We start from the raw sequence: 23868 nt of genomic DNA on the forward strand, positions 1-23868 counted from the left end.
TGTGCATAAACTGTCTTCTTTATGTTCTTTGATGGTATGTCTGTGCAAATTCATCCTCGCTTGCAACTTCTGTCCTGTTTCACCAACATAAGATGCTTTGCTGCACCTTTTGCATTGGATGAGGTACACAACATTACTTGAGGTACAGCTGTAAGATCCCATGATATTGAAGGTCCCATTCGTGTGTTTAACACTTTTGGATAGATTTATCTGGTTGCATAGTTTGCAGCGTTTTTTATTGCAGGGTTTGCTACCATTATTTGTGACTTCATAATCAGAGTGAAGTTTCCTGCTGATTAGTTTGTGTCTGAGGTTGGGTGGTTGTCTGAAAGCCAATAATGGGGGTTGTTGGAATATTCCTTTCAGAGTTTCATCCTCTGTTATAATGGGTTGTAAATCTTTGATTATCTTTTTGATCCCTTCAAGTGCTGGGTTGTATGTGGTGACTAGAGGTACTCGGTTATTTGTTTTTTTCTCTGTGTATTGGAGGAGATTTTCTCTTCGGGTTTTCAAGGCTGTGTTTATGCTGTTGTTGATGGTTTTGTCTTTGTAACCTTTCTTTGTAACCTTTCCCTTACACAGAGAGCTTGTCCTGAAAAAGTGTATGTTAGTGCAAATAAAAAAAGTATCACGGACAGTACTCAATTTTCTCTATCACAATTGCACTAATACGGCTACAATCAAATCAAGTATTTTTGCCTTTTGTAATTCAACCCCCAGTGTCTAAACTGTGGAATTGCTTAGCATATGTGCAAATGTGTGTTTATTGAACTTGGCGTAGTGAAAATTAGTTTAGATTGTTTGAAATGCTTTACTATAATTTTTACATTCCCTTTGCTTTTTGAATTAGCATGTTTTATTGTTTTAAATGTGTTTACGTAAAATAAATAAAAATTATAATTTCTTTCTATGCAGGTCCACTGTAACAACATGTTCTCAAAAGGTGTAAAGGTCTTTAGGGAGGTACAGTGCTTTTTCAGATCTGAGGCCAATGAGTGGGAAGCCAATTCTGTCTTATCTCTCCTAAAACTGGACGATGCCAACCCTAGCGCTCGTTATGTCACTGTGCAACTGCACAATCGCATGGCAAGGGCAATTAAGTGCCAGTACTATTTTGCAGATTCCTGGATGATGTTTAGTGAAATCACCTTTCAGTCTGGTAAGTAATACTGAATGATAAAATCTAAACTGTTACCATCTTTATAACATGTCACAGTTCACCTAAAGCCAGTCCTAATCCTCTCTACTATACATACATGCAAATGTGGTGATTATATGTTACATTTTGTTACATGACTAAATGAGCGTATTTCAGCTCTGACCTTCATGATGTGAGATATTGGGGGTTATTTACTAAAGGCAAATCCACTTTTCACTACAAGTGCACTGAAAGTGCACTTGGAAGTACAGTCGCTGTAGATCTGAGGGGTATATGCAAGGAAAATTTTAAAAAGTATTTTAGCTTGCACTTGATTGGATGATAAAATCAGCAGTGCTTCCTCTGATTTCAGATCATCCCCTCAGATCTTGTAGTGCAAAGTGGATTTGCCTTTAGTAAATAACCCCCAAAGCCTACCTAGCTTTTGGTAGATTTTAAACATTCGAAATTAGCATACTTTCTGAGTGTCTTTTGCTCTTAATGGACCAGTCATGAGAGTAGTACATCTAGGAGAAATTATTCTGTTTTATTGTTTTTCAGGGTTTCATAGACTAAAGCTGGCCATGCATGGATTGAAATTCGAGCCGGTTCAGCAGGGACCAGACAATTTCTAATCAATGCATGGCAACTGTGGTTGAACAGAAGTCGATAGATAGTTGGATTTGCAAACTGGCAACAGTATTCTAAGGCTCGATTTACACTACCTTGATGCAATTATGACTCAATTTGCAGTGAGATTATGTAATGTGACTTTAATACAGATTTGGATGCATTTTGAATATAGTTTACATATTCCATTGGGCCAAATCCCACCATAAATCCCACCAAAGTAGCACAGGACTCATTCCAAAGTTGTATCGCAGCTGTGCTGCTTTGTTGTAAAAAAACAATGGAAGCAATGTTATTTCCTTTGTCATTCAATTAATTGCAACCCAAGTCGCATCTAAAATTGCATCAGTGTGAACCAGCACTAAATGAAATGTCAGTAAAGGTCTCATCACATTAGACATCACCTAGACATGCAGTTTCCTGCTCATTCCACAATGAGATCTGTACAGCATTGCACAATGTGCACACACTGAAATCCAATTAGGATGGATCAGGTAAAGCTGTTTTCTATAACCTCTTCGTCCAAATAAACAGTAGACCCTGTGAGGTAACATGCCATGGGGTTGATTTACTAAAGGCAAATAGCCTGTGCTCTTTGCAAAGTGCAGTACCCAATCACAAGCAAGGTAAATAAAAAAAATGCATTTTTGTTTGCACATGATTGGATGATGGAAGTCAGCAGAGCTTCTGCTAATTTACTAAGCTCTGGGGCAGCTGCTCTTTGCAAAGTGCACAGTCTATTTGCCTTTAGTAAATCAACCCCAATGTGACATCCTCTTCTTAGATGTTGGACTGTGTAGGCTGCCTACAAGGCCTCATACTTGTGCTAGACTGGGAACTGTGTAGACTGAATAATAGACCTCATAAACCCACTAGTTAATGGGCTGTGTCTTTTGCATACTAAGCCTCAACATCCACCTTTTGCTGTTGGGGCTGTAAAGTTGCATTCAGTGGCTATCATACTCCTAAGGTCGCATTTGTGGCCCTCGTCATATCACTAGGCTTTGGGCTGTGGAGATTCCATGCTTTTCCTTATTATTTCATTAGGTAGTGGACTGTATGGAGTACATACAAGGTAGTGATGGAGCTTCCAAGACAAAAGGGAAGAAAGGAAGTGCATGTATTTAGCATGGTAAATCACTTTATTAATTAGGAACAAATTAAGAAATTGCACTCACATATATTGTGTGTGGTGTACCAGCGTCTTTTACATGAAAAGGGGAGGAAAGAAATACTATTACAAGGGCCAACAGTATAGTGGTAAAGGGCTTCTTATTCAGGTCACTTGTTTTCAGTCCAGGCACGATGGCACATGCCCATGCCTGTCTTCTATGCTGGATCACATTCCTTTCCTGTCAGCAGTGGCAGTCCAGTCACTGTGTGTGCAAATGAATGCACTCCGCTGTACAAAGTATTACAATGAGCTATGGATGGTTATCAGAGCAACGTGTTTTAAGGAAGGATCCCCTTTCTCAAGCTTATTGGTTGTCATCCGATAAATTGCTTTATATTCACTAGGATTACCCCATACTATTAACATTTTACTTCCTGGATATTATTGAGAACTAATGTTAAAGGAGAAGTGTGGGATTTAAAAAAAGTGTTCTGAAACATTATGAGTAGAAGCAACACATTTTACTTGGCAATTAAAGGGACTCTGCAAAAGATAGGTGGGCCCTGACCTCAGAAAGGAAACAGGAGGAAATATTAACATTATTACCTGAGATAACACAGGATGGAGAACAAAAGAGGAAAAATATGGAAATCTGGGGAAATCCAGACATGGTCATCGCAAAAGACAGGGTTTTACAAGGTTTAAGTATGGTGAGTACTCCAGGGATGCTCTTTGGGTACTGGGGGTCAAGATCATACTTCTCTTTTAAAAATGCACCAAACGTAAAATACCACTTGATGTTTACATTATAAAATATAAAGGAATATAGCAATACATATATATATATATATATATATATATATATATATATATATGTTTTTTTTTAGAGAAAAGGTGCAGGATCTCACCCTCCCCAGCCAACTCCCTGCCCCCCAACCCTGCCATTACTTGGTGAAGAGAAGTAAAGTGATGCCACATAAATTCTGTGGTCAAGGCTCAGAACCGGGTTTTGCACACAACGCAAGGTTCAGGAATGTGTGCCACACATAGTACAGACTCAGGAGTGCACATCATACAGGAGTGTATATAACACAGGGTGCAGAAAAAAAAATCAGCACATAGGATAGTACTTACATTTACTGCAAAGCATCCCTTGTGCTGTTGGCTGCTGTTTGAGTTTAATGACAGGTCCCTCGGGTCTATTAACCCCCAGAGCACTGGAAGATCACAGCTGCAGGGGAGGGGGGCAATATGTAACTTAATACCCATTGTACAGAGTGCAGAATTTAGAAGTACTGTCCAGGGGCCATTAATATGTAACTTACGACTGTAAGAGGCACAATATGTAATATTTCACACAGCATACATAGCAGTTCTGGGTATGTAACGTACAAGCTATGTTAGAAAATCCCGACCACTGCACTGAACTCTGTATGCTTTCCTGTCTCCCAGCAAATTCCCTTATCCCTTAATACCCATCCACAGTAACTTTCTATTGTTTACCTCTGCACACCTCTTTGCTTACCTCTGTAACCCCCCCATCCACAGCTCAATTGTGTGCCCCTCATCCACAGCTTGCCTCTGCAGCCCTTGTCCACAGGTCACCTCTGCAACCCATGATCCACACCTTACCTCTTCTTACTCCATGTCCACAGCTCACCTCTTCTCTCTCACCCCCCCCCCCCCATCCTCAGCTCACCTCTTCTACCCCCCACCCCCACAGCTCACCTTCTCTCCTCCCCCTTTTCCCCCATCCACAGCTCACCTTCTCTCCCCCCCCCCCTCTTTGCCCCTGTCCATTGCTCACCTTCTCTCCCCCATCCACATTTCATCTTCTCCAACTTGCTCTAAAATTGTTAATCTGCATAGCTCCTGATAACACCTCTTTAACCAAATGGAAGTGTTCAGGAGTCTTAGACAGTAAGGTTGAAAAAAAGACACCAGTCTATCCAGTTAAACCTGTGGTGTGTGAGTGTGCTTTGGTTTATGTCAACAGTACATTGTATAACCCTGTATGTTGTGGTCGTTAAGGTGCCCAACTAATAATTTTTTGAAATTATCAATGCTCCTGCTGATACCACTGCTTATGAAAAAGAATTCCACATCCTTACTGCTCTGACAGTAAAGAACCCACTACGCAGTTTAAGGTTAAACCACTTCTCTTTTAATTTCAGTGAATGGCCGCATGTCTTTTTAAACTATAAAATAGTAAACATTCATTTTTTTAACGTTCAGATCCAATTTAAATGTGAGGTAACTCTAAAATGCTAGTCACTTCAGTGAGTATATGTAAGGCTGGGTTAACACCTAAGATGAATGCAGCTCACAGCAGGGGTCCGGTGTGTCCCTGTTCTCCCTTTCAGGGATGAATCAGGCCTGAATTTTTGCTTAAATTTGGACCTGAATCAGGACCCCTGTGCAATCCACTCTGCAGCCACCATGGAGATATGTGAACTAGCTCCATTGAGAGCCATTCACAATCACCTATTATGCGAATTGGATGCAGAAAAACTCGCATCCAATTCGCATAAGTGTGAACCCAGTCTAAGGGTTTATTATGACTTTAAGGTGGTTTAGGACGGTTTTAAAAGCCCAGTTGAATTCTCTGTTTAAATCAGCTAAATTAAGTCCAAATGCATCAAAACAAAATGTTAACAGGGAACGGGTTTTTCTAATTAGGCTGTAGAAAGGAAACTATTAGACCCCATACATACTATTAGATTTTCTGCAGATTTTTGTCTTCAGATTTACTAAAAACCACATAATATGGGGTCAAGCCTTAAGAGTTTCAATTTGTATGCAATCAGGCAGGCCCTTGCACTACATGGTTGTGGTAAATCTGAAGACAAAAATCTTCAGAAAATCTAATAGTGTGCATTCGCCAGGGTGCACGATGTGTGCGTTCAGCCATGATTACTGCTGGTAATTGCTGGTTGTGTGAACAGTCACGAATAGCCTCAGCTCCTGACAGCCTGTAATTGCACTATACAAGTTTGGCAACTGCAGGTATCTGCACACAGCTGTCAATCCCATCTGCAGAAATCAGCAGGTCTTTGCCACTGGGATTCATAGCATGGCTCACTTTTTATTTTGATGCACATGGAATTTATTTTGCTGATTTAAACTAAGAGTTCAATTGGGCTTTAACCCTTTTGCTGCAACCGATGTGTGGCATACATTGGCAACAGGGGAAGCTGCTGTGTAAGTAAATCTCACAGGCTGTTAGATGAAGGTGACTGGATGCCTGTACAGCTGCCTGATTGCTTCTACAAACCCCCTTCTACTTCCAGCACACCCCCCCCCCCACTATTTCCCCGGTACACCCCTGCGATGTCTTCCAGGCTCCCTGTACCCATTTGTGTACCCAGGAATCTAGAATGTCCATTCACTGATCATCCCTACATAGTAGGAAACCAGGAGCGACCCAATTATTTCATCACTTCCATGTTCAGCTGTCACTTTTCCCAGCCTCTGTGGCCAGGGAAGAAGTTTATAGAGCACAATCTGTGCTTCATTAGCTTCAATGGAGGCATTGAAAAATACCCCTGATGTCTCAACAAGGAGAACCTCTTACAACATAATTGTTCCCTATGTGATAAAAAATAGTTTAGTTAAAAAAAAAGTACAAAAAAATAAAGTTGCACCTAAGCACTTAAAACCTCGCCAAAAAAATCTGAGCCCCCTCGCATCCCCACATACACGCAAATATAAATGTGAGCACACACTTCAGAGGTGCCTACATACGAAAACATCACCGGCACTGCACATGTAACATCTTGCCAGAGAGAGAGCAATCATTTTAGGACCATTATTCAGGTTAACTCTATACTGATGACCTGTAGAGGCTTTTAAAGTGTCTTTTAAGGTCCCAAAGTTTGTTTCCATTTCAAGGCTTGACATGGTGGGTATCTATTTATTTGACACGTCATCTTTTATGTTATGCTTACAATTGGGTAATATATTACATTTTGTATGCTCTAAAACTAACTTTAATATATTTGTACTGACATTTTACACATGATAAACCATTGTGCTAATATTGTGTGACATACACAATTGGGACTATCCCCCATTTTATTCTTCAGAGTGTCTGCTTCAAAGAATAGAAAATGTTTTGGGGTTGTTTTTGGGGAAGTCTTTAGGCCTAAAATTATTTTTAAACATGTGCAAAAAAATGGCTCTGACAGTAAAAGGGTTAAGGTAGTATTAAGTCCTCTGCATTTTAGCTTAACACATTGAGCAAAACAAAGCAAAACCTTCTCCACTAAACTATTGTTAAAATTCATACTGCTGGCTCCTTTTCTCTCAATGCTGCTTCTCTGAACTCCTGGTCTCCACAGGAAAGAGTTAGCAGTGGAAAGTGGAAACTGCAAACTTGCAATCAGTGTGTTTTTTTACTAAAACTGAAGAATGCTAAATCTGGTGCAACTCTGCATAGAAACCAATCAGCGTCCAGGTTTTATTGCCAAAACTTAATTGAACTAGCTGAAGTTGGAAGCTGATTAGCTACCATGCACAGCTGCATCAGATTCTGAGTGCATCAGTTTTATTAAATCCCCCCCAGTGTGTTAGCTTTGAGAAGGAAGGAGGGAGTGCCTTACCATTCTAGGCTACGGTGCCTGGCATTTCTATTTATGCACATAGTGTATGGAGATACAACTGTACTTCCTGCATGCAAGATGGCTCCATAGGATGCTGAAAGAGAAAGAGCCATCCTGAAACCTGGGGCAGTGTCATGGCACCAGCTTGAACTGGACCATAGGCAAGGATTAAACAATAAAAAAGTTGCATATTTAGTAAGTGATTAAATCAGCTGCTGAAAATGCTTACAAAACTGAGGGTCACTTTAAGGCTGCAATGGGGTTTAAGTGTTTTTTTTTTTCCTTTGCTTTTTTTAGGGTATTTTGTAGATATTTGGCTTGTTTTTATATTAATATTTGATTTTTTTTCACATACAGTGCCTTGAAAAAGTATTCATACTCCTTGAAATTTTCCAAATTTTGTCATGTTACAACCAAAAACGTAAATGTATTTTATTGGGCTTTTACGTAATATACCAACACAAAGTGGCACAAAATTGTGAAGTGGAAGGAAAATGATGAATGTTTTTAAACATTTATTACAAATAAATATCTGTAAAGTGTGGCATGCATTTGTATTTAGCCCCCCTGAGTCAATACTTGAAGTGGAAGGAAAATGATAAATGTTTTTCAACATTTATTACAAATAAATATCTGTAAAGTGTGGCATGCATTTGTATTCAGCCCCCCTGAGTCAATACTTGGTAGAACCACCTTTCGCTGCAATTACAGCTGCAAGTCTTTTTGGGTCTATCTCTACCAATCACCTACAGGAACAATAATGCGTTAGCCTCTACTGATTTTAGTGCAACAGAAAAGCTGGTAGGACAAGCGAGGGGATTTGCCTTGCCATACGAAATTGGAAAACTCCCGAGGCACCAGGTGGAAATAAGACTTCGGTATTTGCAACGCAAGCATTTCAATAAAATACAAAAGCTTGGGCAGAATCATCATTTTCAATATGTTTATCTGGCCCAGCCAAATGAACTGTGTTTTTTTGTCCCAGGATTCCAGGTCTTCCTGCACCAGTGGTGGGAAATTATCCGAGTAAAGATCTCCCAGATTTGCAGTCAATGTAATGCCTAAATAAGTGATCTCATGCATTTGCCGTTGGCACAGAAAAGATTTCTCCAGAGGGTTAGGTCCCCCCCCGCCAGGGAAATATTAGGAGGTATGAGGACAGACTTGGGCCCCTTTCACACGGGCGGGCCGACTGGGTCCGCCTGTCAGTTTTTTAGGTGGACCCGATTGGACCATCCATTGCCCTCTATGGAACGCCAGATGTAAACATACATGTGTCCATTTACATTGGACCATCCATAGAGGAGAGCGGGCTGTGTCTGTGTCTGCTCTGCATCTGCCTGCTCAGCAGGGATCACCGGACAGATGCCCAGCTGAGCTGGCGGATCCGCTGGTCCAGCTGTGCAGTTGGTTCCACTGGCGGAGTCGGCCCATGTGAAAGAGCCCTTACACAAGTTAATCTTGAAGTTAGAAATTAAATCGCTCAAGTTCTTACAGAAGGTTGGGTAGGGTCACATGCGGTACATCCAGTACGAGGACAAACAGCAGAGGTGACAAGAGGCATCCTTGCCTTGTGCCATTCAAAATGTTGAATGGGGGAGAGAAAACACAATTCACCTTCATTTGAGCTTTGGGGCTATCATATAGCGCGGAGATCCAAGCACTCATCTTGTCACCTAGTCCAAGCCTTTCTAAAACCAGTGACTTAAAAAGTCAATCAAACCTGTCAAAGGCTTTCTCTGCATTGGTCTATAGGATAAGGCAGGGAGTACAAGTCTTGGAGATCCTATGGATAAGGAAGACCGTCCATTGTGAGTAGTCTCTGCCTTACCTACTAGAAATAAAGCCCACTTGGTCTTTATGTATAATCTCACGTATATAATCCTGGAGGAGGTTAGCTCTAATTTTTGCTAGGACCTTACCAGTTACATTTAACAGGCTTTGCCTTCCTTAGGCAAGACAGAGATATGTGCTAATAGACCCTCTAGTGAAATCTGTCCACCCTTGGCCAAAGGGTTGAAGTAGGATTGCATATGTGGCAGCAACATGTCAGCAAATTTCATAAAGTAGGCCCTAGTAAGGCTATCAAGGTCCCAGACTCTTCCTGAAGGCATGTGTTTGAGCACATGCAGGATTTCAGCGGACGAGATGCCCCGTTCCAAGTCCAAGATGACTTGGGGGGACAGTTTCAGGGAATTGATCTCCTAATGATATTCAGCAATCAATTCACCCCAACAAATCTTATCCTGGTCAGGCTCCGTGGAAGTAAAATTATAAGAAGACTGATAAAACTCCTGGAAATGCTGGGCTATCTGGGAGGGGTAGTAAAGCTTGTCTGGCACTAGACATGACATAGGGTACATGTGTACCATCATAGTTGCGTTTAAGGGTTCTCGCCAGCATACAGCCCCCTTTGTTACCCTGGTCCTAAAATTTATGGACAAAAACCTTCCGTTTGTGGCGTGTCTGTTTATCAAATAAGTCTTTCAGCTGCAGTCGTAAGTTTTCGATCTGTGCACCAATCTGAGGGTCTGTGTCTGCCTTATGTCTGTGTGGTAGGTCAGTAATCTGGGACAATAAAGTGGTTAAATCAGATTGCAACTGCTTTTTCAAGGATACCGTCTGGACTATGAAGGCGCCTCTCACCATAACACACTTTTAATCATATCCTCCGTACAATTCTCCACTAAATAGTGTGAAGAACCTTGCAGACTGCCTATACCACTGCTGCGTTATCCAGCTAGCTCCAACATAGTCAACTCATCCTAGCTTAAGATAAAACAGTAAACAATGATAGCCAAAAAAGACAAAGCTGACTAACATCTTATATCACCAGAACAGAAATCATCCATGAATAAAGAATGCATTTAACCACTTCCTGCCCACGCTATATCCGAAAGATGGCTACAGCGCAGTCTTACTTTCCCAGGGGGTGTCCATGGACATCCGCCATTCGCGCTGCCCACGCGCCCCCTGCAATGTGCGGGCGGCGTGCTCTGTGATCGCTGAGTCCTTTGGACTCTGCTAATCACAGATCGAGGTAAAGGGACAATCACAGAGGCCCTTTTAGCACGTGATCAGCTGTGACAGCTGATCACGAAAGGAAACACAAACCTGTTATCTGCTTTTCTTTCCTCATGCTGACAGCGTGAGGAGAGAAGAAGGGAGCCGATAACTGGCTTGTGCTAAAGAGACATCAGCACTGATAATCAGGTCACTGATTATCAGTGTCCCGATTATCAGTGCAGTCCCAAAAGTGTCCACCAGGGCTGCCAATCAGTGGCCACCAGTGCTGCCAATCAGTGCTCATCAGTGCTGCCAATCAGTGCCCATCAGTGCTTCCAATCAGTGCCCATCAGTGCTTCCTCATCAGTGTCACCTATCAGTGCTGCCTACCAATGCCTATTAGTGCCACCTATTAGTGCTTATCAATGCCGCCTATCAGTGCTGCCTCTTAGTGCCACTTACCAGTGCCCTTCAGTGCCGCTTATCAGAGTCCATCAGTGCCACCTATCAGTGCCACCTATCAATGCAGCCTTATCAGTGCCCACCAGTGCCGCCTCATCAGTGCCAATCAGTGCCACCTATCAATGTCCATCATTGCCACCTATCAGTGCCACCTATCAGTGCCCACCAGTGCTGCCTCAACAGTGCCACCTATTAGTGCCCATCACTGCCTATCAGTGCAGCCTCATCAGCATACATCAGTGAAGGAGAAAAATTGCCTGTTTGCAAAATTTTTGTCCTTTTTTCATTTGTTTAGCAAAAAATAAAAAAAAAACAGTGGTGACCTGGTAGCAGTGAGCCGAAATAGAAATTCCTACCTATAAGTGGCCCTTGTCTGCTATAGAGCATCCAGGAGGAAGTGTACAGCTTTACGTATCGCCAAAGTGCAACGTGAAAGATCAGGGAAAAGTAACTTTTTTTTCCTCAAAATCAAGATGAGACCTCTGCCATGCGCCTTTCATGATAGTGTCTTTGTCCTGAAAACATGATAATTTACAAATCACATCTCAGGGCTTGTTGGCATCAGGATTCGGAGACGCCAAGACTCTATGGGCGCTTTTGATTTCTTTGGCTTGTTAGAGGGGCCTGTCCAGGGCTTTATTGAACATTGTAAACAAAGTTGAAATTTAATCCGTATCCAGCAGGCCCCCTATGCAAATGTTTTTCCCTACGGCACCTATTCTCATAGTCATCAATCTTATTGGTTCAGGCGGGCCTGCACAAATTGTAATGCAGACGTGGTCTCAGTGTGGTGAGTTTCTAACGATTCCACCTTAGTTCCCAGCTGTAAGGTTTCCGATTTCAGCTCCAGAAAGCCTGCCTTATACAGTATGTCTCCTTAACTTGTTTAATGAATGCTGCCAGGTTCGCTTTAGTTGGGTCAGTTCCAAGGGGAGCTCCCAATGCTGTAATGCTGACCCCGCTGCTGAGAAATAGAGATAGAAAGAAAGACAGAGAGGGAGGGTGACTCACCCACAGCAGAAGCTTCCATCTGTGTGCCCTCCTGTAGCAGCACCAGGATCCCACCAGACAGGAAGGGAGGAGAAAGATCTGCCATATTAGAGCCGGCCGAGTCTAGGACTCTGCAGTCCACCAGATAGGCAGCGATTACACATTTCTTTCCTCTTGAGGGATTGGTGGTAGTGTTGGGCTCACCCTGTTTCCGTGGTATGAAAGCTGTGCCGAAATAGCGCTGAAAAGGTTGACTGAGCTGTGAAGAAAGAGGGCGGTAGGTGCTACTCAGATCAACAGCTGCTCACCATGATGGTCAAACCACGCCTCTCCCCCCAAATATATTTTGGGAGTTTTTTAACACAATATGGAAAATACTGCCAAAATAACACCCCATTGTTAAAAAGCTGCTATATTGTGCTTTGTTTTCCAAATAACAAAACATACACAAAACAAATAACCCAAAAAAAAAGACATTTTTAACATTTTGGAGTGTCTTATTTTTGTACACTTGCTTCATGCTTTTGTTTATCAACATAAGCCAATAATGGCCACTGAGGGGTTGATTTACTAAAAGAAAATAAACTGTGCACGTTGCAAGTATAGTTGCGCTCTGCAAGTGCAGTTGCTCCAGAGCTTAGTACATGAAGCAAAGCCTCGATTTGCAAATAACACCCAATTACATGCAAGGGAAATAAAAACAAATCTGCATTTTTGATAGCACATGATTGGATGATGGAAGTCAGCAGAGTTTCCCCTCATTGACTAAGCTCTGCAGCAACTGTACTTTCAAAGTGCACAGATTATTTGCATTTAGTAAATCCACCCCATGTCTTTGTTTGACCTGGTGATAATCATCAATGGTTTTTTTGGTGGAAAAAATCTACAAAAACAATTACTACTGTGAAAAAGTGAAACGATATACAAAATCCTTGTATACTATTGTTGAAAAACTGAAAAAGATTTCTAAAAGTCTGGAGTGATATTCCAGGGGCTACATGTCTTGTCTTTTTTCTGGTAGTGTTTTAGTAGATTTGTGCCCTTTATAAGTAATAGAGGTTTGCAGGACTGTATTTATGTTTGCTAAAGAGGGGGATCAGTCTTAAAGCCTGGTTTACACCTATTCATTTTTGGTGCTTTTTGTAGAAATGCACTACAGTTCATATGACATGGTTTTCTATGGCAATGTTTCTCAACTCCAGTCCTCAAGTACTCCCAATAGGTTATGTTTTCAGCATTTCCCTCAGATGAAACGGCATTGGTAATCATATCTCACCAACTGTCCCGGATTTGCCAAACCATGCCGGGATTTTATGCAAGTTCCGGCGTCCCGGTGAATCGAGGCTGAGTCCCAGAGTGGAGCCATGTGTTGGAAAAAGTTCCAGCATTTGGTTCCAGGGACGCTAGCATGGGCACTGGTTGCCTTTGCCCAGCAGCTTGTGCGTGGTGTATGGGGTACTACACACCGTGACCCAGTCAGCTGACATCTCCCCTCCGGCTGCCTGTCACAATAAGTTACAGTGACAGGCAGCCGGTAGGGAGATGTTGGCTGCAGTACAGAGAACGCATCGAGGTGTGTGTTATCACCAGGGCTGGGACTAGGCGAGGCGGAAGTGTCGGTGATCACTGGCACCAAAAATTTGCCCACATCTCCTGTGGGGTGTCCCCAGGTCTCCAGCAAAGTGATCAGTGACACTATAGCAGCCAGTATCTCTCCCAGCCGGCTGCATCTTTACAGCAGCTACATTGTCAGAGCGCCGAGGAAAGTTACCCATAGGTTCCTCCTCAGCTCTGACATGTGTTCTGACAGGGCAGGAGGAGGAGCCTGGGAAGGAGATCTCCCAAAGTTGAGAAATTGTAAGGAACAGAAGTCTGTGCTTGGGGCAGGAAGAAGAGGAAATGAGGGATTGGGGATTTTTGTGCTGCAAATTTGGAGGTGAGTGCATTTGTATTGGGGGGGGATTGTGCTTGTTGGGAGGATATGGGGGGAGGGGTTAAATAAGAGATTTGTGCTAAGGGGGCATGGGGGGAAGGGGGATAAGATAATTTGTGTAAGAAGGGGGGTTTGGAGGGGATTTACACAGGAAGGGATATATGGAGGTAAGGATTTGTGTTCAGAGGGGAAATTTTGGGGGGGTAGGATAATTTGTGTAAGAAGGAGGGGTTTGTGGGGATATGGGGATGATTTTTGCCAAGAGGGGTATCTGTGCTGGGGGGGGGGATGTGAGGAATGATCTGTATTGAGAGGGGGTATCTGTGCTGGGAGGGGGGAGATGTGGGGGATGATTTGTGCCGAGAGGGGGATATCTGTGCTGGGAAGAGGGAGATGTGGGGGATGATTTGTGCTATAAGGGGGTATAAGAAGGTGATAATTTGTGCTGAGAGGGGGAGATTGGAGGAAGGTTTGTGCTGAGAGGGGGGATTTATGCTGGAAGGGGGTATATGGGGCTCAGGATTTTTTGCTGAGTGGAGGAAAATGGGGGGAGGAGGACCTGTTCTAGAAGTAGGTTTTTGAGGGGGGAGGATGATTTATACTGGAGGGGGAGATTGGGGGGAGGGATTTGTGCTGGGTGGGGGAATTTAGGTGAGGAGAGGGATAAAAAAAATTTTGCTAGAAGGAGAGATTGCGAGGGGGGATACTTGTGCTTTGTGGATGATTTTGGGGGGAGAAAGGAATTTATACCAGAAGCTGTATTTGTAAGAGAATTTATTCTGGGGGGGGATTGGGATGGAGAAGATCCCATGCTAGAAGGTGGGAGAAGATTTGTGCTGGGATGGTGGATTTGTAAGGATGAGGAAGGATAAGTGAGCAGATTGGTGCTGGATTTCGTGAGGGGGGGGTGTATATTTTTGCTGAAAGTGTAAACTGGGGAAGGGTATTTCTTGTTTTAGCACAAGTCCTCTGCTCTCCTAAAGCACCCCTCACCCAGTATATATCTGTCCCCAACTCTACCGCACATTCTAGCACAAGTCCTCTACCTCCCAAAGTGACCTCCCAGCACATACTTGAAGCCTGGGTTTTCCCACAAGTTACCCTCATTCACAAGTTTGAAAGTTGGGAGGTATGGTGGTAATTACTAAGGCAGTGAAATTGATCAAATCACCTGTGCAAAATAATAGAAGGCCTGAAAACATGACCTGTTGGGGGTACTTGAAGACTGGAGTTGAGAAACATTGTTCTATGGGACACGTTCACATCTATGCTTTTTTTCAGTGGCTGCTTTTTTGGAAAGGGTCAGGGACTTTCTAAAAACGCAAAACAGTTCTTTTTTGGTTCAATAGACTTCAATGGAGATGTAGTGCATTTTCGCCGTGATTTTGCCTGCGATTTTACCACAATTTTTCTGCGCTTTGCATTTTTTTAATCTGCCGAAAAAAAAAAAAGTAAGCAAAATAGTGGTAAAATCACATGTTCAAAAACGCACTGCAGAAAAAGATTCAAAGCAAACTGCATAGGCTCCAACCAAGCATAAGGCCTCATGCATTACAGCTGCTGTTTTGAGTGGTGAGTGCTGTTTTGAGTGTCAGACTTTTTTTTAACTGCCTCTAAGCTCCCTTGCATGTTATCCTATGTGTTCATGTGCACATAGGCTTTTTTGCAGCATTTTTTGGCAGGATAGTTTAGTGGCAGAAAAAAAACCCCTCTTCCAGCACGTTCTGGAGCAGTAATGTTTTGGCAGAAAAAACGATGACGCTCCTAAACTCTACTAAACTCTCCTAAACCCTGTTAAACGCAGGTGCCCAACCGTTTTTTTTTTTTTGAAAAAAGAACTGTATCCTTAACAACCAGTGAACAGCTGGTTGTGAAGGAGCGGGCCGGGAAGCCAGCAGCCGTGTCATTACCAGCGGGATTCACCGCTGACAGCTGAATGTAAAAAAAAAAAACAGTTGCCGGCAAAATTGTGAAAAAAAAAAAACAGCATGGGGATCTCCCCAATCCATAGCAGGCCTTTCAGGTCTGGTAAGGGTTTTTTTTAGGGGAACCCCACAACAAAATTTAAAAAAATACTAGTGTGGTGTCAACCCCAAAATCCATACTAGACCTTTATCTGAGCATGCAGCCTGGTAGGCCAGGAAAGGAGGGGGGGACGAGCGAGCGCCACCCTGAAGCATTCCAAGCCACATGCACTCAATATGGGGGGTGCTTTGGGGCAGCGGGGGCTTTCCCCCCCACAAAGCACCTTGTCCCCATGTTGATGGAGACCAAGGCCTCTTCCCCACAACCATGGCTGGTGGTTGAGGGGGTCTGCGGGCAGGGGCCTTATCGGAATCTGGAAGCCCCCAGATCCTGCTTCCCAGATGAATGAGTATGGGGTAAATGGTACCCCTACTCATTCACCCAAAAAAAAAAAAAAACACAGGAGGCAGTTTGTGACAAAAAAATGAAACAAAAAAACAATGTCCCCTGGTGTAGATCCATCGTCAATCACGATGAACGCTGGCCGCAGCCCCAATAAAAAAATTAAAACTTTTTCACCTGATCAAGGCTGCCGTCCTTTGACAGCTCCGTCGCCTCCTGCCGCTAAATAAACTAAGTGGTGGGGCCACTCGAAGACATCACCAGGTGGCCCCGCCCCTTTTGACATCAACAGCTGGGGGGGTATGCTGGGTCGGTGACATCACAAAGGGTGGGGCCACCCAGTGACATCACTGGGTGGCCACTGGGTGGCCCCACCCCTTCAAACGACGGCAGACGGCAGTCTCGGGTGCGGCAGTCTCGGGTGCGGACCTTTTTTTTTTTTTTTAGGTCAGCAGCCGGCGTTTATCATAACTGATGATGGATCTACTCCAGTGAAAATTGTTTGTTTGTTTTTTTTTCTTTTTAAGGACTTGTCAAAAACTGTCAGTGCATTCTTTATTTACTTTTTGCCACTTTTTTGGCAAACCAGTGGGGGTAAAATGTACCCCATACTCATTCACATGGGGGGGGCAGGATCTGGGAGCCCCTTTGTTAAAGGGGGCTCTAGATTCTGATAAGTCACCCGCCGCACCCCCACAACCAACGGGCCAGGGTTGTGGGGAAGAGGCCCTTGTCTCCATCAACATAGGGAAAAGGTGCTTTCGGGTGGGGGGGCAGAGCCACTCCTGCCCCAAAGCACCCCCCATGTTGAGGGCATGTGGCCTGGTATGGTTTAGGAAGGGGGGTGCTCGCTTGTCCCCCTTTCCTGGCCTGCCAGGCTGCATGCTCAGGTCTGGTATGTATTTGAGGGGGACCCCACGCCATTTATTTTTTTTAATTTTGGCATGGGGTTCCCCTTAAAATCCATACCAGATCCTAAGGGCTCACTGACAGCAGATGACTCTTCCATTGATAAGGACACGGCAGCTGGCTTCCCAGCCCACTCCTTAACAACCAGTTATTTACTGATTGTTAAGGACACCGGCAGCCCTGCTACTTAACTCTAACGTTACTAAACGTAGCTTACGCACTGTGCTGAACACTGCTAAACTCCGGCAAAAAGCGCTTAAACATTAGCACTTTTTGTCCAGCATCTAAAGCAGTTTTTAGCTTTCTAGTGTGCATAAAGCCTAATAGTGATTGATTCTTGCCGTATCCACTTTAGAAAAAATATTAGTTTTTTGTGTTTACGTGTGTATATACCAGTAGGGATCAATATATTTCCTCTGTTTTTATAGATGCTACTATGTACAACAATTCACTGGGTCCCCCACAGCCTGCTGGTGTTCCTACCACATATGGTATGTAAATACATTTTTTTTATTTTTTGTTAACACTGGTTATGGATTACATATTTTTCTTTAAAGATTTTTAATTATGATTCATCCAATATTGGGATGTAATCTACAATTCCAGGTAAAGCATAAAAAGCTTATTATTGGTGTATTAATAGGCATTCTCTACAAACAGACAAACAGCCCTCTGAAACTTCCCTGTGCTTGTGCCATTTCCACTAACCAATCAGCATACTTATTACTTGTAGGGTGAGCCGAACACCCCCCGGTTCACGGCAGAACATGCGAACAGGCAAAAAATTTGTGCGAACACCGTTAAATTCTATGGGACTCGAACGTGAAAAATCAAAAGTGCTCATTTTAAAGGCTAATATGCGAGTTATTGTCTTAAAAAGTGTTTGGGGACCCGGGTCCTGCCCCAGGGAACATGTATCAATGCAAAAAAAAGTTTTAAAAATGGCCATTTTTTCGGGAGCAGTGAATGCTTAAAGTGAAACAATAAAAGTGCAATATTCCTTTAAATATTGTGCCTGGGGGGTGACTATAGTATGCCTGTAAAGTGGCGCATTTCTCCGTGTTTAGAACAGTCCCTGCACAAAATGACATTTCTAAAGGAATAAAAGTCATTTAAAACTGCCTGCAGCTATAATGTAATGTCGGGTCCTGGCAATACAGGTGAAAATCATTGAGAAAAACGGCATGGGTCTCCCCCCCCCCAGCCCATTACCAGGCCCACTGGGTCTGGTATGGATATTAAGGGGAACCCCGCACCCAAATTACAAAAAAAAAAGGCGTGGGGCCCCCCAGGTCCTATATATTCTGAACCACAGTATACAGGCGGTCCCCGGGTTACAAACAAGATAGGGACTGTAGATTTGTGAAGTTGAATCTGTTTGTAATTTGGAACAAGTACATTTTTAAAGTGTAGCTCCAGCCAAAGGATCTGTTTTTAAGCTTTTTGGATAACATAGGGAAGGGTTATCACCCCTGTAACATTTGTTTTGCTGTCCATGCCCCTGTTCGGAAGATTTCACCTCACTTTCTGTCCCAATGACAATTGGATTTTGAAAATTTTGGGTTATTAGGGAAACTAGGATTGGTGATAAAGCATCAGTGGAGACACCTTTTTCCTATATTACCTCTTACAGGAGAAAATGTTCCCTTCCTAGGGGTAGATTTCCTCTCACTTCCTGTTGTCTCCCTCCGTTTGTAAGTAGGAGTCGTTTGTAAGTTGGATGTTTGAAAATAGGGGATCACCTGTATATACTATATGGCCTACCCTATACACTCTGCGGAAAATTGGGCCTTAGGTGTTGGTGGTACCAGAACACTGTAAGCCCTCACAGTTACACTTGGTGGGCGCTGGAATGGGCCCTGCTGTGAAATATTATATCAAGAATTGTAATTACATGCCCCTGTTAAACAGGGGCAGAAAAATTGGGCCTTAGGCGGTGGTGGTGGTGGCACAACACTGTAAAGCCTCACAGATACTCTTGTTGAGTGCAGGAACGTGCCCTGCTGTGAAATATTTGATCAAAAATTGTAATTACATGCCCTTGTTAAACAGGGGCAGAAAAATTGGGCCTTAGGCAGTGGTGGTGGTGCCACAACACTGTAACCCCTCACAGATTCTCTTGTTGCGCGCAGGAACGGGCCCTGCTGTGAAATATTAGAGCAAAAATTGTTATTACATGTCCCTGTTAAACAGGGGCAGAAAAATTGGGCCTTAGGTGGTGGTGGTGGTGGTGGCGGTGGTGGTGGCGGTGGCGGTGGCGGTGGTGGTGGTGGCACAACACTGTAAAGCCTCACAAATACTCTTGTTGAGCGCAGGAATGTGCCCTGCTGTTAAACATTTGATCAAAAATTGTAATTACACGCCCCTGTTAAACAGGGGCAGAAAAATTGGGCCTTAGACAGTGGTGGTAGTGCCCTGAACCAAAAATATTCTTAGAAGCTATCATCATGAAGACTGAGGAGGAATAGGATAGTCACTCAGCTTATGCAGTCTTCAAGGGATCCCACATCCATAGAAAAATCGGTTACATCAGCATCAGGCGCTTGGTAGCTGGTGATCCAAGACTGATTCATTTTTATGAATGTGAGCCGATCAACAGAGTCTGTGGACAGGCGCACTCTGTGATCGGTTACAAAGCCTCCAGCAGCACTGAATGTGCGTTCAGAAAGAACGCTGGATGCAGGACAGGCCAGTAGCTCAATTGCATATTGAGCAAGCTCTGGCTAGTGGTCCATCCTCAAGACCCAGTAACCCAGTGGATGTTCTGTTGGAAAGGTCTCCAAGTCTAATCTTTCCCCTAGATATTCCTGCACCATGTAATTCAGACGCTGGCGATGGTTGCTGGAACTGATCAGACCTTGGTGCTGAGGACTGAAGAATTGTCTGAAGGCATCGGTCAGCCGGCCACCTTCTCCACCACTCTTTCTGTGACTGAACGAAGCCTCAGCAACATGTTGTCCAGCACCAGGAAATTGTAACCTCCCAGGCTCTGAAAACGCATTGCACAAACCTTTCTGCAAGGCCTCCCGAAGATGTTTCATCCTCTGCTCCCTCTGTGAAGGCTGGATAAGTTCTGCAACCTTAACCTTGTAACGTTGATCAAGAAGGGTTGCCAGCAAGTAATCCCTCTCCTTGATACCATGAATCCTAGGGTCCTTTCGCAGGCTTTGCAGGATCAGGGAGGCCATGCAGCATAAGTTTGTAGAGGCACTCGATCCTAAGTCCTCTGGGTCACTAAGGATCACATGATCCTCAACCACCTCCTCCCAGCCACGTACAACTCCATGGGTTCCTGGGGACTGAAAACGATCCCTTGAAGACTGCTGCTGATGCTAAGTGTTATCCTCCACCTCCATGCTGACACAATCCTCCTCCTCTTCTTCTTCCTCTGTAAACGGCGGGCCCGCAGGAATACTATCTGGATAAAGGGGGCCTTGAGAGGTAAGGAAGTCCTCCTCTTCCTCCCACTGTTCTGCCTCAAGTGCCCTGTGCATTATTCCATGAAGCGTGTGCTCCAGCAGGAAGACAAGAGGGACAGTATCACTGATGCATGCACTGTCACTGCTCACCATCCTCATGACCTCCTCAAATGGTGACAGGACAGTGCATGCATCCTTGATCAGTAGCCACTGGCGTGGTGAAAAAAAGCCAAGCTCCCCTGACCCTGTCCTGGTGCCATACTCATACAGGTACTCATTGATGGCCCTCTGCTGTGTGTGCAGCCCCTGCAGCATTGCCAACGTTGAGTTCCACCTGGTGGGCATGTCACAAATGAGGCGGTTCTTGGGCAGGTTGTATTCTCTTTGAATGTCAGCCAGCCGAGCACTGGCATTATATGACCAGCGGAAATGACCACAGACTTTCCTGGCCTGCCTCAGGAGATCCTGTAAGCCCGGGTACCTGCTCAAGAACTGCTGCACCACCAAATTCAGGATGTGAGCCAAACAGGGAACATGGGTCAAGTGTACTTGTCGTAGGGCGGAGAGGAGGTTGGTGCCATTGTCGCATACAACCATTCCTGGCTGAAGCTGGCGTGGCATCAACCACCTCTGAGCCTGCCCCTGCAGAGCTGCCAGAATCTCTGCCCCAGTGTGGCTTGTCTCCCCTAAGCAGACCAATTCAAGCACTGCATGGCATCTTTTTGCCTGAGTGCTTGCGTAGCCCCTTGGGCGCCTACAGAGCACCGCTGGTTTAGAGGTCAAATCTGCAGAGGAAGAGGCCATAGAGGAAGAAGAAGAGGAGGGGGTGGAGAAGAGAGCTGTGGCAGAATCACTACTACTAGCATTTTGGAGGCGTGGTGGTGGAACAAGCTCCAACAATACTGAACCCTGTCCTGCATCCTTCCCAGCTGCCAGCAGAGTTACCCAGTGCGCCATGAAAGAAAGGTAACATCCCTGTCCATGCCTGCTGGACCATGAGTTAGCGTTAATATACACCTTACTGCCCTTTCCAATGAGGCCAAGACATTGGCTTCCACATGCTGGTAGAGAGCCGGAATGGACTTCTGTGAAAAGAAATGGCGTTTGGGAACCTGTCACTGAGGTACCACACATTCCACAAATTCACGAAAGGGGGCAGAGTCTACCAGCAGAAAAGGCAGCAGTTGCAGTGCTAGCAATTTGGCCAAGCTAGCATTCAGACACTGAGCATGTGGATGGCTGGGACCGAATTTCTTTCGACGGTTTAGCAACTGGGGTAGGCATATTTGCCTGCTAAAATCGGATGTTGGTGTACCGCTAGCAGATTGGCTGCAAGTACTTGGGACACCTATTTCTATACCTTCATTCCTCTCAGTGCAGGTTTCTGAGAGGACTGGAGGTATAGTGGGGTTGGAGATCCCAGCTGATGAGGAGCAAGGAGAGGTCCACCTTGTTCTTTGATGTGGGGCTTTTAAGTGCAGTTGCCAACGGACTGCATTGGAGGTCGTCATATGTCTGGTCAAGCATGTGGTGGCCAAGCGGCTGCTGTTTCGGGCACGCTTGGGTGTACAGTATTGTGTACACCAACAGAAGTGTAATAACAACTATGGGTGCACTGTATGTATTGTGTACACCACCAGAAAAGTAGTAGCAACTGCACTATGGGTGCACGGTACTGTGTACACCAACAGAAGTGTAATAACAACTATGGGTGCACTGTATGTATTGTGTACACCACCAGAAAAGAAGTAGCAACTGCACTAGGGGTGAATGGTATTGTGTACACCACCAGAAGTCTAATAGCAACTATGGGTGCACTGTATGTATTGTGTACTGTGTACACCACCAGAAAAGTAGTAGCAACTGCACTAGGGGTGCACGGTATTGTGTACATCACCAGAAGTCTAATAGCAACTATGGGTGCACTGTATGTATTGTGTACTGTGTACACCACCATAAAAGTAGTAGCAACTGCACTAGGGGTGCACGGTATTGTGTACACCACAAGAAGTCTAATAGCAACTATGGGTGCACTGTATGTATTGTGCACTGTGCACACCACGAGAAAAGCAGTAGCAACTGCACTATAGGTGCACGGTACTGTGTACACCAACAGAAGTGTAATAACAACTATGGGTGTACTGTATGTATTGTGTACTGTGTACACCACCAGAAAAGTAGTAGCAACTGAACTAGGGATGCACGGTACTGTATACACCAACAGAAGTGTAATAACAACTATGGGTGCACTGTATGTATTGTGTACACCAACAGAAAAGTAGTAGCAACTGCACTATGGATGCACGGTACTGTGTACACCAACAGAAGTGTAATAACAACTATGGGTGCACTGTATGTATTGTGTACACCACCAGAAAAGTAGTCGCAACTGCACTAGGGGTGAATGGTATTGTGTACACCACCAGAAGTCTAATAGCAACTATGGGTGCACTGTATGTATTGTGTACTGTGTACACCACCAGAAAAGTAGTAGCAACTGCACTAGGGGTGCATGGTACTGTGTACACCAACAGAAGTGTAATAACAACAACTATGGGTGCACTGTATGTATTGTGTACACCACCAGAAAAGTGGTAGCAACTGCACTAGGGGTGCACGGTATTGTGTACACCACCAGAAGTCTAATAGCCACTATAGGTGCACTGTATGTATTGTGTACTGTGTACACCACCAGAAAAGCAGTAGCAACTGCACTAGGGGTGCACGGTACTTTGTACACTAACAGAAGTGTAATAACAACTATGGGTGTACTGTATTGTGTATACCACCAGAAAAATAGTAGCAACTGCACTATGGGTGCACGGTACTGTGTACACCGTCTGAAGTATATTAGAAAAAGTACACCAGGAATGGCCTACACTGGATGCAGTATATATATATATATATATATATATATATATATATACATATATACACGAGACTGTCTGTGTATATATATATATATATATATATATATATATATATATATATATATATATATATTAAATACACTGCAGCTAATTGAATAACCTGCCTGCCTGAAGTATATTAGAAAAAGTACACCAGGAATGGCCTGCAGTCAGATATAGCTAAACTGGATGCAGTGGATATATATATATATATATATATATATATACATACACACGAGGCTGTCTGTGTGTGTGGGTGTGTGTGTGTGTATATATATATATATATATATATATATATATATATATATATATATATATATATATATATATATTATATACACTGCAGCTAACTGAATAACCTGCCTGCCAGCCTGCTCAATCTAAATGACA

The 23868-nt window shown here is 43.9% G+C and overlaps 1 protein-coding gene across 2 annotated transcripts in view; it reads left to right on the plus strand.

Annotated features, from left to right (window-relative positions):
- The window catches only part of DDR2 (discoidin domain receptor tyrosine kinase 2), a 388089-nt gene that overhangs the window by 287209 nt on the left and 77012 nt on the right, over positions 1 to 23868 (plus strand). The window contains exons 8-9 of one of the 2 annotated variants that reach the window (XM_073592847.1): positions 916 to 1159; positions 17579 to 17641. In XM_073592847.1, the coding sequence (XP_073448948.1) occupies positions 916 to 1159; positions 17579 to 17641 (307 nt within the window). The remainder of the gene's footprint in view (positions 1 to 915; positions 1160 to 17578; positions 17642 to 23868) is intronic. The other variant, XM_073592848.1, reaches the window with a different exon arrangement.

This window comes from Aquarana catesbeiana, linkage group LG07 (genome assembly GCF_042186555.1).
Source record: "Aquarana catesbeiana isolate 2022-GZ linkage group LG07, ASM4218655v1, whole genome shotgun sequence".
Taxonomy (NCBI): Eukaryota; Metazoa; Chordata; class Amphibia; order Anura; family Ranidae; genus Aquarana; species Aquarana catesbeiana.